At 39.3% G+C, this 14,453-nt stretch overlaps 1 protein-coding gene across 1 annotated transcript in view; it reads left to right on the forward strand.

Annotated features, from left to right (window-relative positions):
• Positions 1-4,583: 4,583 nt before the first annotated feature.
• gnal (guanine nucleotide binding protein (G protein), alpha activating activity polypeptide, olfactory type) overlaps positions 4,584-14,453 on the forward strand; it is a 62,162-nt gene continuing 52,292 nt past the window's right edge. The window contains exons 1-4 of the mRNA XM_017696190.2: positions 4,584-5,090; positions 5,348-5,420; positions 9,583-9,637; positions 9,824-9,943. Of these exons, the coding sequence (XP_017551679.1) occupies positions 4,952-5,090; positions 5,348-5,420; positions 9,583-9,637; positions 9,824-9,943 (387 nt within the window). The 5' untranslated portion in view covers positions 4,584-4,951. The remainder of the gene's footprint in view (positions 5,091-5,347; positions 5,421-9,582; positions 9,638-9,823; positions 9,944-14,453) is intronic.

A 14,453-nucleotide genomic window follows, 5' to 3' on the forward strand; every position in this document is an offset into this window, starting at 1 on the left:
GTTTTCTATGGAAAAATGGACAATATGTTCTTTGAGCCAAAGATGAAAAGGAACATTCAGATTATTATCAGTGCACAGTTCAAAAACCAGGATCTGTCATACTACTGGGTGTATTAGCGGCTAACTAATTATAAAGTTAGAATTGAACACATTTTGGAGCAATATATGCTGCCTTCTAGATACAATCTTTTTTAGGGACACCCATGCTTATTTTAACATGTTAGCATCTTAGGTCTCACTTTATTTGGATAGTTCACTATAGTCCCCTATAGATTCTCTATAGATGTTCAAATTATTAACAAACTATCTGTTGACACTCAGTTGATTCTGAGCAATGGTGGGGTTAGAGTTAGTATTTGGACCAGGATTAGGTCTAGAACCAGGGTGAGCGCTGGGTTTAGGTTTAGGGTTGAGCTTAAGGTAAGGGTCAGGATTAGAACAGATTTAGAGTTACAGAAAATCATGGTGAATTTAGTAATTTAGTTGAATATAACTTTACAATATCAATTTCAAAAAAGAAAGTAAATTAAGGATCTACAAAGCATCTAAAGTGGACTATCCAAATAAAGTGTTATCGCATCTTATATTACTTTTTGTATGAGGATCTGAAATTAATTAATTAATCTGCAAAAAAACAGAGGAAGTCAGGAGGGGGCACATACCTTTGTTATGGCACTGTAGGTACATATGTACATACATATATATTTCCATACATACATGCACACACACATAGGGGTCGTGTGTATATATATATATATATATATATATATACACACACACATATACATACACGCACTCACATTTTGTTTCCAAAAGCTTTTAGTAGCACAATAAACTCAGAATCATATTGATATCTGCTGATGATTGCTTAAAATAAAATTAACTGCACTGGACAGATGTTTAAATTTGACTAATTTTGCAAAATTATTTTTGATTATGTACTTTTTTACTGCAGAAGAGCAGAATGTCTAGGTGACACATAGTTTCTATTCTAAAATAGATTGATTTTATTAATTTTACTGCATTGGGAACCCTCTACAAATTGTTGTTCTATATCTCTTGAATACTAATTTAGGTAGATGTCATTAAAAATTCAATTTTTTTTTGTACATGTTTATGTATCAGTGTCAGAATCAGCATTGACAGATATATACATGGGTCTACAATTGACATGTTGCTGCATCCCTAATATACAGACAGGTCAAAATTCCCAAAGGCTGAAAGAGTCTAAAGCTCCCCACTGTTTTCACCCTCTAGGGTGATAAGGCTCATCCAACACATTTGGCATGAATGTGAGTGGTGTTTGTGATCCAAGACTAATCATCCAGCATCAGTATCTGACCTCACTAATGCTCTTGTGGCTGAAGGCAATCAAATCCTCACAGCATGTTTCAACATCTAATGTAAGGCTTTCACAGCAGAGCAGCAAAAAGGGGACAAACTCTGATTTCAGACAAAATGTTTGATGAACAAGTATCTGGTAACTTTGGGACTCATAGTGCACGTCAGGGGTCACTCCTAGAAGGCATCAAATTCTGCTGGACACCAGCCCTGCATTACCGCAAATGAAAACTGGTGCACATACTTTTGGCTAGTCCACCTTCTATTTTGGTGTTTCTACCAGCTGGGTGCATTTTCTTTGATAAAAATTGCTTAAAATGAAAAAATTGCATTTACTCCACAGAATGGATGGCGTGTTGCACTGCCTATTACTGGCCACAAGGGTGAGCTCAAAGCTTCCTGTCAAAGTGTCCTTCCTCAATGAGGGTAACCACTCATTCCCTTTGCATGAAACCTAATTTTTTGCCCCATGTGTCTCCATGCCACAGTACTGTGGTGATTTGCATGATCTGGAGCCAGTCCATGGCCTTAAACTCCTTTAAGATCAACTTTGCATCTCATTTCCATTTTTCGCACTGGAAAATCTTTCCATTGTTCATACGACACCGGTGTCCTTTTCTGCATGTCCCTATCATGGTCAGATAAGACCTGTCTAAACCCTCCAAACATCCAGATCATGTTTGTAAGAGCCCTGTTTGTGTTTGACAAGCTAATGGTTCTTCCAGCCTTGATGAACAACAGCAAATTCATATCATGGCACAGTAGTTGAGGCCAGCTTCGCTATATTTCCCTTACAACGCGCAGGCCATCCTGCATTCTTCAGTTAGCTTGTTATGCTATTTCCAAACAAACTCCCTGCCAAAACTGGTCATGGCAGATGCACATGACTTCAAAGGCCATGTGCACAAACCTGCAGACTAAACATCACTTGAAGCTAACAGTGAAATCAGTCCCATTAAGCTAACACTGACATCATGAAGCATTTCTATATGAACCGATCTACAGCATTTCAATATATAAATAAGGGAAAAAAGCCAAAAAGCAGTAACCTGAGAGAGTGAGGGGTCATCATGTGGCCGGCCAGTCAGCTTTGTTGTGAGAGAAAACAGGCTATTTACAGTTAGGCACAATAGATAAAGAACTATCTATGGATCATTCTTAAAAATAGATCCCAAAAAATCCTTTCGATGAAGGGTTCTTTGAAGAATCTTTTTTATTAATGGGTTATTTGAGTGTAAAGATCATTTTTTAAATAAATAACCTTCACATTCTCCCTCAGTTTGAAGAACCGTTTCATGATGCAAAGAACTGTTAAGTCATGCAAAGGGTTCTTTGAGTGTTTATAGTTCTTTATAGAACCAATTTCTTTACCACAGAACTCTTGTAATTTTGAGACAGATTTTAAAATTTCATTCATGGTGAAAACATATTTCTGATTTACTTATTATTTTACTGCTTTCAACATTGCATAAAAAGGCTCAGAAGACACGAGTAGGTTTACTTGTTTTGGTTAGGAGTAAAATGGCTATATTAGTGCTGCAGACATTACAATCCTTGGTTTCTATCACCACAACTATCGGTATGTTTCTCTACAATGACCCATTTCATATCAATCCATTCTGAGTGACTTGTTTACATGTCAACAATTGAATTATGCAACAAAATTGAAAAATTGGTCGAATCCCCTATATTTTTCCTAGAACAGTATGAAAACATTTAGAAACTTTTATTTAGCATTTAGTGTATTCACACGTTTGTTGAGAATTTTGTTTCGTTCTCATTAAAACATCTCCTATGAACCTATAACTTAAATCTGTCCCACATTAAATTCTAAAACTCCTTTGTTTGGCTTTTTTTCATACTTTTAGACACTTTAAAATCAACTGCTTCCGTTTCACTGCAGCCATCTCATGTGGTTCACATCAAAATGTTAAATATGATCAAAGGATGATCTATGGCATAAAACAAGTGTAAACGGGCCTTTTCCCTCATGGATCAGGTGAATCCACAGGTTTCAGCCTCTTCAACCAAAAGGCAATTCAACTGTGTGCGCAGCTATGTAAAATTAGCTCCACATTTGCATAACATCTGCTGTATTTGCAACCTGCCCGTTTTTTATTAGAGGTAAAGGTGGCTGAACCTGCTGTCCCTGCCACAGACATCCTCCTGTTTCCTTTCAGCAAGGTGCAGCTTGAGTTAAGGATGCCTTCCAGCATTACTGAGCTTTGAGTAAACAAACATGTTGTTTGTTTGTGTATGTACCTGACACCCTTCAGTGGCAGGAAACACATACTGAGAAGGAAAACGATTCATATGAAAACAGTGTTGAAATTATCCTGCAGAATTTTCAGTGTTCCACCTTTTTTTTTTTAAACCAAATTGTCAGCGGTCAAAACATGCATTTTATTCCTCCCTGAAACTGACGGTGTGTATCAGATTTATCACATAGAGTCCATTCTTTCAATGACAAATGGGTCATTAAATTGGACCATATTATTTTCATTCAAACTGCTCCATCATTGTTATCAGTACCTAAAAGAATTACAACATGCAGATTAATTTTCACTGATGCCCTTTGCCTGCTTTAACACACACGATTAGACTCATCAGGGCTTCATGAGGTGGGTCAGGGAAAACAATGTCCAGAACTGGATTTGAGAACCACTCCTTAAATGATCTGCTGACTGTTCATACAGTTAACAGTCCAAGTTAACTTTTAATTGTGAAACAACAACAACAACAGCACTGCTCTTATTAATAATAATAATTATAATTCTGTTGTAATAAATCTGTAATAATGCAAACTATAATAATGAGAAACATTCTTATTCCTATATTTTTATATTTTAATGTATTTATTTATTTATTCTATCTAAATAATAATAATCTGCAATAATTATTGTTAACTTTACATTGAATTGTTTCTATGTGTTCTATATATTTTAAACTATTTATTTATGTGTATATTTATTTACAAGGGCTATCAGTCTTTGGCAATATGAGGAGCATCATCAAGGTCATGGGATTTTTAGAAAATAAAAACTGTCAACCAACCAGCCCCATGTTGGTCAATGCTGTGTGAACACACACACACACACACACACACACACGGTTAGTTCACCTGTCTCTGCGCTCATGGCTGAGCTGGGCGGCCTGGGGCGGACACGCGCGTACAGTGCGGCTACTTCCTCTAACCACAGCGAGCAGTGCTGAGTTAAAGCCACCCATCCACCCACAACATTGCACACACACACACGCACACACACACACACACACACTGCGAACAGCGAGGGGGAAGAGGAGCCACCGCCGAGCCGTAACGGCCCGATCCACTGCACTGCCAGCCCTGCTCCACTTCCTGCTGCCTGCAGTCTCTCCTTTTCTCTGTGATGATGCACACATTCACAGGGATTCACTGAGACTGTCTCTTCTGTTTGCGAAGGGGTTAAAGAGAAACCGTTTTTTTCTCTCTCGTGGCGACGGATAAGTGGCGCACGGATTTTTTTTCGCTCTCATTTTTTTGCTCGCCTCCACATCTTTACAGTAAGAAGAATTCCGGCACCTTTTTAAAAATCGTGTTTGCGAGAAGAGAAGACGAGCTAGGCGGAAAATGGGCTGTTTGGGCAACAGCAAGACCGAAGACCAGCGCATCGACGAGAAGGCTCAGCGAGAGGCGAACAAAAAGATAGAAAAGCAGCTCCAGAAGGAGAGGCAGGCGTACAAAGCCACGCACCGGCTGCTGTTATTAGGTAAGCCCGACAGAGATGGATGTACTGGCGGATTATAGCGACATCCAGCTCGGGCGTGTTTTTCTTTTCCTCCAGCTCGCCTCCCGTCCACATCACGCCTTTGACAGGTCAGGATATGTATGGCCAGTGTACGGATGGGACGGACGGTCGACACGGGTTTTTGTGGCTCGCAGAGACAGTGCTGGGCCATCCATAGCTGCCCTAACTACATTACACTAACACTATTTTCTTCTGTCTGTGTCTGTTTTCATGTGAAGGCGCTGGAGAATCCGGAAAGAGCACCATTGTCAAGCAGATGAGGATCTTGCACGTCAATGGATTTAACGCAGAGTGAGTCTGTGGTTATTTTGACATAATTTTTGTTCAAAATATGAATACTTTAGACCCCCGTCTGCCTATTCTTAGCTAGCTTGGACTGTAGTTTGTCGCATTTCGTATTTCTGCCATTTGGTCCGATTTTATTTTAGCGTAGAAGGCCCACGGATAGGGCCAGCATGGCGACAAGCTTGCTCTGTCCAGCTGATTTCTAATAGCTGTCAGCGAGATAAAGCCGTCATGTTGAAAGATATGGGTATGTAAGTTAGCCTAGGTAGCGTTAGGTTAGTTAGATTCAGAGATTCCCGCTGCAGCTAGCTAGCTAGCTAGCTAGCTAGCTATCTATCTGGTCCAGTAACATTAGTGAAGCTATTCAGGTGTGTGGTGAAACGGCTAGTGTTTGTTCTGGCAAGTGGCATATGAAGCAGATTCTGCAGTGGATTCGGCTGACTGTGTTCAGTACCACACTGCTAGGTTTGTGTATACAGTGTTAGCCTTTTGCAGCTGTTTCAGCTGGCTGTGTTCAGTACCACACTGCTAGGTTTGTGTATACAGTGATAGCCTTTTGCAGCTGTTTCAGCTGACTGTGTTCAGTACCACACTGCTAGGTTTGTGTATACAGTGTTAGCCTTTTGCAGTTGTTTCAGTTGGCTGTGTTCAGTACCACACTGCTAGGTTTGTGTATACAGTGTTAGCCTTTTGCAGTTGTTTCAGTTGGCTGTGTTCAGTACCACACTGCTAGGTTTGTGTATACAGTGTTAGCCTTTTGAAGCTGTTTCAGCTGGCTGTGTTCAGTACCACACTGCTAGGTTTGTGTATACAGTGTTAGCCTTTTGCAGTTGTTTCAGTTGGCTGTGTTCAGTACCACACTGCTAGGTTTGTGTATACAGTGTTAGCCTTTTGAAGCTGTTTCAGCTGGCTGTGTTTAGTACCACACTGCTAGGTTTGTGTGTACAGTGTTAGCCTTTTGCAGCTGTTTCAGCTGGCTGTGTTCAGTACCACACTGCTAGGTTTGTGTATACAGTGTTAGCCTTTTGCAGTTGTTTCAGTTGGCTGTGTTCAGTACCACACTGCTAGGTTTGTGTATACAGTGTTAGCCTTTTGCAGTTGTTTCAGCTGGCTGTGTTCAGTACCACACTGCTAGGTTTGTGTATACAGTGTTAGCCTTTTGCAGTTGTTTCAGTTGGCTGTGTTCAGTACCACACTGCTAGGTTTGTGTATACAGTGTTAGCCTTTTGCAGTTGTTTCAGTTGGCTGTGTTCAGTACCACACTGCTAGGTTTGTGTATACAGTGTTAGCCTTTTGCAGTTGTTTCAGTTGGCTGTGTTCAGTACCACATTGCTAGGTTTGTGTATACAGTGTTAGCCTTTTGCAGTTGTTTCAGTTGGCTGTGTTCAGTACCACACTGCTAGGTTTGTGTATACAGTGTTAGCCTTTTGAAGCTGTTTCAGCTGGCTGTGTTTAGTACCACACTGCTAGGTTTGTGTGTACAGTGTTAGCCTTTTGCAGCTGTTTCAGCTGGCTGTGTTCAGTACCACACTGCTAGGTTTGTGTATACAGTGTTAGCCTTTTGCAGTTGTTTCAGTTGGCTGTGTTCAGTACCACACTGCTAGGTTTGTGTATACAGTGTTAGCCTTTTGCAGTTGTTTCAGCTGGCTGTGTTCAGTACCACACTGCTAGGTTTGTGTATACAGTGTTAGCCTTTTGCAGTTGTTTCAGTTGGCTGTGTTCAGTACCACACTGCTAGGTTTGTGTATACAGTGTTAGCCTTTTGCAGTTGTTTCAGCTGGCTGTGTTCAGTACCACACTGCTAGGTTTGTGTATACAGTGTTAGCCTTTTGCAGTTGTTTCAGTTGGCTGTGTTCAGTACCACATTGCTAGGTTTGTGTATACAGTGTTAGCCTTTTGCAGTTGTTTCAGTTGGCTGTGTTCAGTACCACACTGCTAGGTTTGTGTATACAGTGTTAGCCTTTTGAAGCTGTTTCAGTTGGCTGTGTTCAGTACCACACAGCTAGGTTTGTGTATACAATGTTAGCCTTTTGCAGCAGTTTCAGCTGACTGTGTTCAGTACCACACTGCTAGGTTTGTGTAAACAGTGTTAGCCTTTTGAAGCTGTTTCAGTTGGCTGTGTTCAGTACCACACAGCTAGGTTTGTGTATACAATGTTAGCCTTTTGCAGTTGTTTCAGTTGGCTGTGTTCAGTACCACACAGCTAGGTTTGTGTATACAATGTTAGCCTTTTGCAGTTGTTTCAGTTGGCTGTGTTCAGTACCACACTGCTAGGTTTGTGAATACAGTGTTAGCCTTTTGCAGCTCTTTCAGTAGGCTGTGTTCAGTACCACACTGCTAGGTTTTTTGTATACAGTGTTAGCCTTTTTCAGCTGTTTCAGTTGGCTGTGTTCAGTACCACACAGCTAGGTTTGTGTATACAGTGTTAGCCTTTTGCCGCTGTTTCAGTTGGCTATGTTCAGTACCACACAGCTAGGTTTGTGTATACAGTGTTAGCCTTTTGCAGCTGTTTCAGTTGGCTGTGTTCAGTACCACACTGCTAGGTTTGTGTATACAGTGATAGCCTTTTGCAGTTGTTTCAGTTGGCTGTGTTCAGTACCACACTGCTAGGTTTGTGTATACAGTGTTAGCCTTTTGCTGCTGTTTCAGTTGGCTGTGTTCAGTACCACACTGCTAGGTTTGTGTATACAATGCTAGCCTTTTGCAGTTGTATCAGCTGACTGTGTTCAGTACCACACTGCTAGGTTTGTGTATACAGTGATAGCCTTTTGCAGTTGTTTCAGTTGACTGTGTTCAGTACCACACTGCTAGGTTTGTGTATACAGTGTTAGCCTTTTGCAGCTGTTTCAGCTGACTGTGTTCAGTACCACACTGCTAGGTTTGTGTATACAGTGTTAGCCTTTTACAGTTGTTTCAGTTGACTGTGTTCAGTGCCACACAGCTAGGTTTGTGTATACAGTGTTAGCCTTTTGCAGCTGTTTCAGTTGGCTGTGTTCAGTACCACACCGCTAGGTTTGTGTATACAATGTTAGCCTTTTGCAGCAGTTTCAGTTGGCTGTGTTCAGTACCACACTGCTAGGTTTGTGCATACAGTGTTAGCCTTTTGCAGTTTTTTCAGTAGGCTGTGTTCAGTACCACACTGCTAGGTTTGTGTATACAGTGTTAGACTTTTTCAGCTGTTTCAGCTGGATGTGTTCAGTACCATACTGCTAGGTTTGTGTATACAATGTTAGCCTTTTGCAGTTGTTTCAGTTGACTGTGTTTTGTACTGCTCAGCTAGGTTTGTGAATATGACCTTCTACAGTTTTTTCAGCTGACTGTGTTTAGTACCGCACATCTAGGTTTGTGTATATAGCCTTTTGCAGTTGTTTTAGCTAACTGTGTTCAGTACTAATTACATAGCTAGGTTTGTGTAACATAATACAATGTTAGATATTTGCAGTTGTCTCAACTGACTGTGTTCAGTTCCACACAGCTAGGTTTGTGTAATCTTTTACAGTTGTTTCAGCCGACTGTGTTCAGTACCACACAGCTAGGTTTGTGTAATCTTTTGCAGTTGTTTTAGCTGACGTTGTTCAGCACCACAGCTAGGTTTGTGTATGTAATCTTTCGCTGTTGTTTCAGCTCACTGTGTTTAGTACTGCACAACTAGATTTGTGAATATGGCCTACTGCCAGCTGAAACAACTGTAGAAACCCACAGCTAGGTTTGTGTATAGTTTTAGCGCTTTGTAGTTGTTTTAGCTAACTGTGTTCAGTACTAACTACACAGCTAGGTTTGTGTAACATTATACAATGTTAGCCTTTTGCAGTTGTCTCAGCTGACTGTTCAGTTCCACACAGCTAGGTTTGTGTAATATTTTGCAGTTGTTTCAGCCGACTGTGTTCAGTACCACACAGCTAAGGTTGTGTATGTAATTTTTCACTGCTGTTTCAGCTCACTGTGTTTAGTACCGCACATCTAGATTTGTGAATATGGCCTTCTACAGTTGTTTCAGCTGACTGTGTTGTTGTGATTATATCACATGTTTTCTTGGATCTACTTTTACTATGTGAAACTAGCATTTTATTGAATGCTGTTACATGTGTTATATGACCCATTCATTCATCCATTTATGTATTCATTAGTAATTTGTTCATTCATTCACTTTTTTCCCTTCTCTACTCAGAGAAAAAAAGCAGAAAATCTTGGATATCCGAAAAAATGTGAAGGATGCCATTGTGGTAAGTTTCTTTTGTTGAAATTAAACTTGCCAAATTAAAAAAGTAATGTTTATATTTTTGCACCCCACAAGGCTGTTGTATCCAGCAATCCCATTTGGATGATTAGTGGGGCTTAGCCTGCGATTTATCCCACTTTTATCCTGCTTAGCGCTGTTTTTTTTTTTTTTTGTTTCATCCGCTTTCTAGACGATAGTATCGGCTATGAGCACCTTAATACCCCCAGTGCCACTCGGCAACCCGGCCAACCAGTTCCGAGTCGACTACATAAAGAGTATAGCCCCACTGTCAGACTTCGACTACACAGAGGTAAGGCGTCTCTGATATCTCAGACTGATAGCAGTCAGCATTTCTGTGCCTGGCCTGTGGCCCGTGTGGTTGAAAACTGACTTCTGACTATTGGCGTTGTAGTGGCCAGAAAATTACACATTGTGCTGGTTCACGTTCTAGTGGGACTACTAAATGGAACACAAACAATTAGCAATTTTGGAAAATGCGATTATTGTCTGTTGCTGAATGTGTACAGTATATGGTGGTTGATAATTTTGTGTGGCGTTATGGAAGAGTTGTGAAATGTAACTGTTGGCTTACAAATGTGTCAAAACAGGTAATCATGTCTGATGTGTAGAGTTCATGTAAAACTGTGAAAATAAAAAGAAGAGAAAAGGCACGCCCATAAACCATGCATTTATTTCAGGGATGAATTCTAAAGATTGTGATTCATGAATGTGGTTGACAGATTAGTTCCATGCTTTTACCAGCCTATGCTAGTGTCTTTGTGTTTAGCTAGCTAGTTGTTAAGGGAGCTGTGAATATCTAATTAAATAGCGCATCTTTTCTGCATCTACAAATCGTCAGGTCATTTATTGCGTTGTGCATCTATCATGTTAACACATGCATGCTTGCATTTATCCTCACCGGCTGGTGGTAGATTCCAAGGTGCTAATGCTATGTCTTTGTATGCATTCAGGTGTAGAAAATGAGACCAGGTGAAATTTAAACTCTAGCTGTGCCACCAGCAGTCTTGGACGATTTGTTTGCAGTGCAGAGCAGACCATGCTTAGCCTGTATATCTTACTGTCTATCTGTATGGTCTCACGCTGTGCAGCTTCAGTGTACTATGGAGATTCCACACCCCCCAATGTTTTGGATTAACTGAATGACCATTTTGTTGAGCTTTCTAATTATGTGCATCTCTCACTGTCTTACGATGTACATAGAGTGTGAATTCACTTTTGTTGTTTCCATTTAGGGCCCGACTGTTGTGTCATTTGGCCAATATTCTTGTCGATTTATCAGTATTGAAGGACCAATAATTAGTGCCTTGTTTTGTGTCCTGACAAACCAACCTCTGGTGTGAGGAAAACCATTTACAGGCACTTGTAAGTGAATAGTCACCACTTGCTCCGTTCTGTTACAGTAAAACAGTCAGGAACTGGTGAATTTAAGCAAAAAGCTATCATTATGTCACATGTACCAAACACTGTCTATACTGAGAACTAATGAGTAAAATAATAGATAGTTCAAAGGACCAACAAAACCACCAAGAATTCTGGGAAGCCCCAGGGGCTACAATTGAATTTTCCATGATATTGCTCCTTTATAAAATGTTTAGTAGAATTTTACATTTTAGTAATATTAACATAAATAAAGGCATAAAACTGAATTTCCCTTTTTTTTAAAGAGACTGATATAGTGTGTAACCATTGTCTCACAGTGAACTGCTCATTGCTTTGTCTTTACAGTATAAAACGAGGCAACAAAACCGGCCTGTTTTGAGTTCTCTGTTTTGATGATGTCACAAAGGGCCTATATAAACACTGAATCACTGTATCACAAAAATCAGTTTTTGCACTGATATTAAAAAAACTCATACTGTGTGACATCATAAGGGCCTATTTCATATAGAATTGAATTTCCTTGCTTTTTTTAAATTAAAGAGATTGGTGTAGTATGTAGACTTTGTCTCAATATGTATTGTTCACTCCCACACTCCCTGTACACATGCAGTCGAAACGTAAAACTAAGCTGGAAAAAATGACGGATTTTGAATTTACTGTTTTTGTGATGTCACAAAAAGCCCTTTATTTCCTCTCTTATTTTAAATGAGTTTGATGTAGCATGTAGACATTGTTTCAAAGTGTACTGTTCACTCCCCAGTTCCTACAGTCCATATACAGTACGAAGCTGCATGAACCATTTTGAAAACCAACACATATTCATATATCACATGATTCAGTTATATATGATATACATGATATACAGTTATAAAGAGTGTTTTAACCTGAACTGCTTTTTGAATGAGGCACAATTCAGAGCAGTCAATCAGAACGGAGCTCATTTACATATATCAGGCACAATAACAAAAATGGTATCAGTCACAAAATGTGCTTATTGGTTGGATTCTATTGGATAGGATGCTGGTTTTGTTGCTTTCCGTATTATTTTCCACATCCTAACAGTGAACCAGAAATCACGTCTGAACGTCATTTTGTTTAAGACTGTCTCATTGTCTTAATGTCTTAATTTGATGTCTCTGTATGTGACGTACAGCAGCCTGTGAGTTTGAGCACTAGCCAAGCCGAGCTAGGAGGAACTTATGCAACTTGTAGTAATTTGGCATTTGGATGTTTGAATGAATGGCACCCATTTTGTTGTTTGACGGTTTGATCCAGTTAAGGTTCGATAGGGCAGATACAGCAAGACAAGGCTGGAGCTGTTACTTATGGGACGTTACGAAAGATTTCCAAACAGTTGCTCCTTTTGGAGCTAAAATAGTTTGTATTTGGTAACTGCTGCTCCAGGGTAGATGTCCTGGACGAGGGTGGAGAGTCATTGTGTGTGCGCATGTGTATGCTGTTATCTAATTAAAAACCCTTTCAATTGAGTCTTAGAAAGAAGTGGGGATGTCATGAGTTTTATATGGCTCATTCGAATGTCAAAAGCTGATATAAAAAGGTCTCTCTCTCTCTCTCTCTCTGTCTCTGTCTCTCGTACACACACATAGGCCTATATCTCCTACTGTCTTTCTTCTTCCTCTCTCTCTCTTTTTCACATTCATCCTGGCCTTCCCTTATTTCCCCTGTCTTTCTGACTTGTAAGTTTATAAACTAAGAGGTAAATAAATAAAATGAGTGAACACATCCTCTACAAAAAAAAATACCATATTTCTGTTATTTTTGACATTAAAATAGCAAATCTTGTTTTCAGTGTAAAGTGCTGTGGCATCATAGCAGATTCTCTGTATTCGATCTAGGTTTGGACACTGGTGAGGACAGTAACATAATCTTCACTTAACCCCAAAACATCAGGCTAATCTTAAACATAACCCTAATGCTATTGGTTTTTAGAGTATCTTGAGAGATTTGTTGAACTCTTAGTGCTAGTGAGGACATGGTCAGTATTAATTATTTCTCAGTATCTCCATTATTTTCTCATGACTGATGGCAACAACCAAAACATTTTGTCTTAAGTGTTGATTTGAAACTTTGAATCAGTACCACAGTTGTGTTTCTCACTTGTGAGTTTATAAACTAAGGGGAGAAAAGTAGGAATGCGACTTAAACCAAAAGATATAGCACATAAAGCATAGAATATAATTTGTGTAATTAATTATGTAGTTATATAATTACAAACAATGATAATAACTAGCATCTTCTATGGGTTAAGGATGAACAAATATTTCCCATCTGGGTAACCCCATTTAATCCAAATGGGGCTTTTTTGTATACCTGTTTTAAAAAAAATCCAGTCAGCGTTTTAAAGTACTTATTCAAACTCCAACATATGTAGTTTTGGGCTATATTTATTGTCTGTTTCACTGCAATACTCATCTTGTACCTTGTATACACAGTATATTTCTTGTGAAAAGTCAAGAGTCTAAAAGGTACGTGCAGATGATCTGCATCCTTTAGGTCAAAAATGAAACAAAGACAAGTAAGTATTGTAATTCTCCAATGATATTGGATAAAGCTATTTCTTTGTGTTGTCCAATTATGCAAAAATGTAAGCATCAGGATTAGGCCTGGATAGGAGTTTTTTTATTCTGATACCTTGATGTGCTTACTTTTTGATACGTTCAATTAAATACAAAAAATATTGAATTTATAGTCATGTAATCAGTGTGTAATGGCTTACAGACGCTGATATAACTAGGTCAGTACCATAAAATATTGAATTTGCTGTTATATGTAGTGTAATATAATATGGTTTGCATCTTACCTGATAAGTAAGAATAGTTTGATTCTGATGCCTAAATGCTTTTAGGTTTAATGTTACATGTAATAACACATCTTAAGTGGAGCTGTGTTCACTATGACTGTCAAATTCCATTCTGTTTCAGTGTGTGTGTGTGTGTGTGTGTGTGTGTGTGTGTGTGTGTGTGTGTGTGTGTTTACATGACTGGTGGTACTGTACACTGTCTGTCAAAACATGGGCAGTGGAAGTGAGATGTTTTTAGTCATGGCTGTAGCTCCATTAATTAGGTCTATTATGTAATGGGGTATTGATTTTTGTTGGTCAACATGTTAGCTGAGGGCTGGGCAGTGGACAGAGAGAGGACCAGCAACAAGAATCCTGCTCATATGTGCCTGATTTGAGTCTCACAGTAGACCAGACATGCATTAAAATTGATGACTCGTTCAAAAATAAAATTATTAATAGAAAACGAATGCACTGAAAAAAATGTTTTTTTTACCTGACTCAAATGTGTTCACTGGTTTCATATGAATGACATGTATTACATCAAGACCATTACTGTCATTCGTTTTACTTAATTCACCAAGAGTTTTGATGTCATATACTTTGTTCATGTGGAACT

The sequence above is a fragment of the Pygocentrus nattereri genome, chromosome 24 (assembly GCF_015220715.1).
Source record: "Pygocentrus nattereri isolate fPygNat1 chromosome 24, fPygNat1.pri, whole genome shotgun sequence".
Classification (NCBI taxonomy): domain Eukaryota; kingdom Metazoa; phylum Chordata; class Actinopteri; order Characiformes; family Serrasalmidae; genus Pygocentrus; species Pygocentrus nattereri.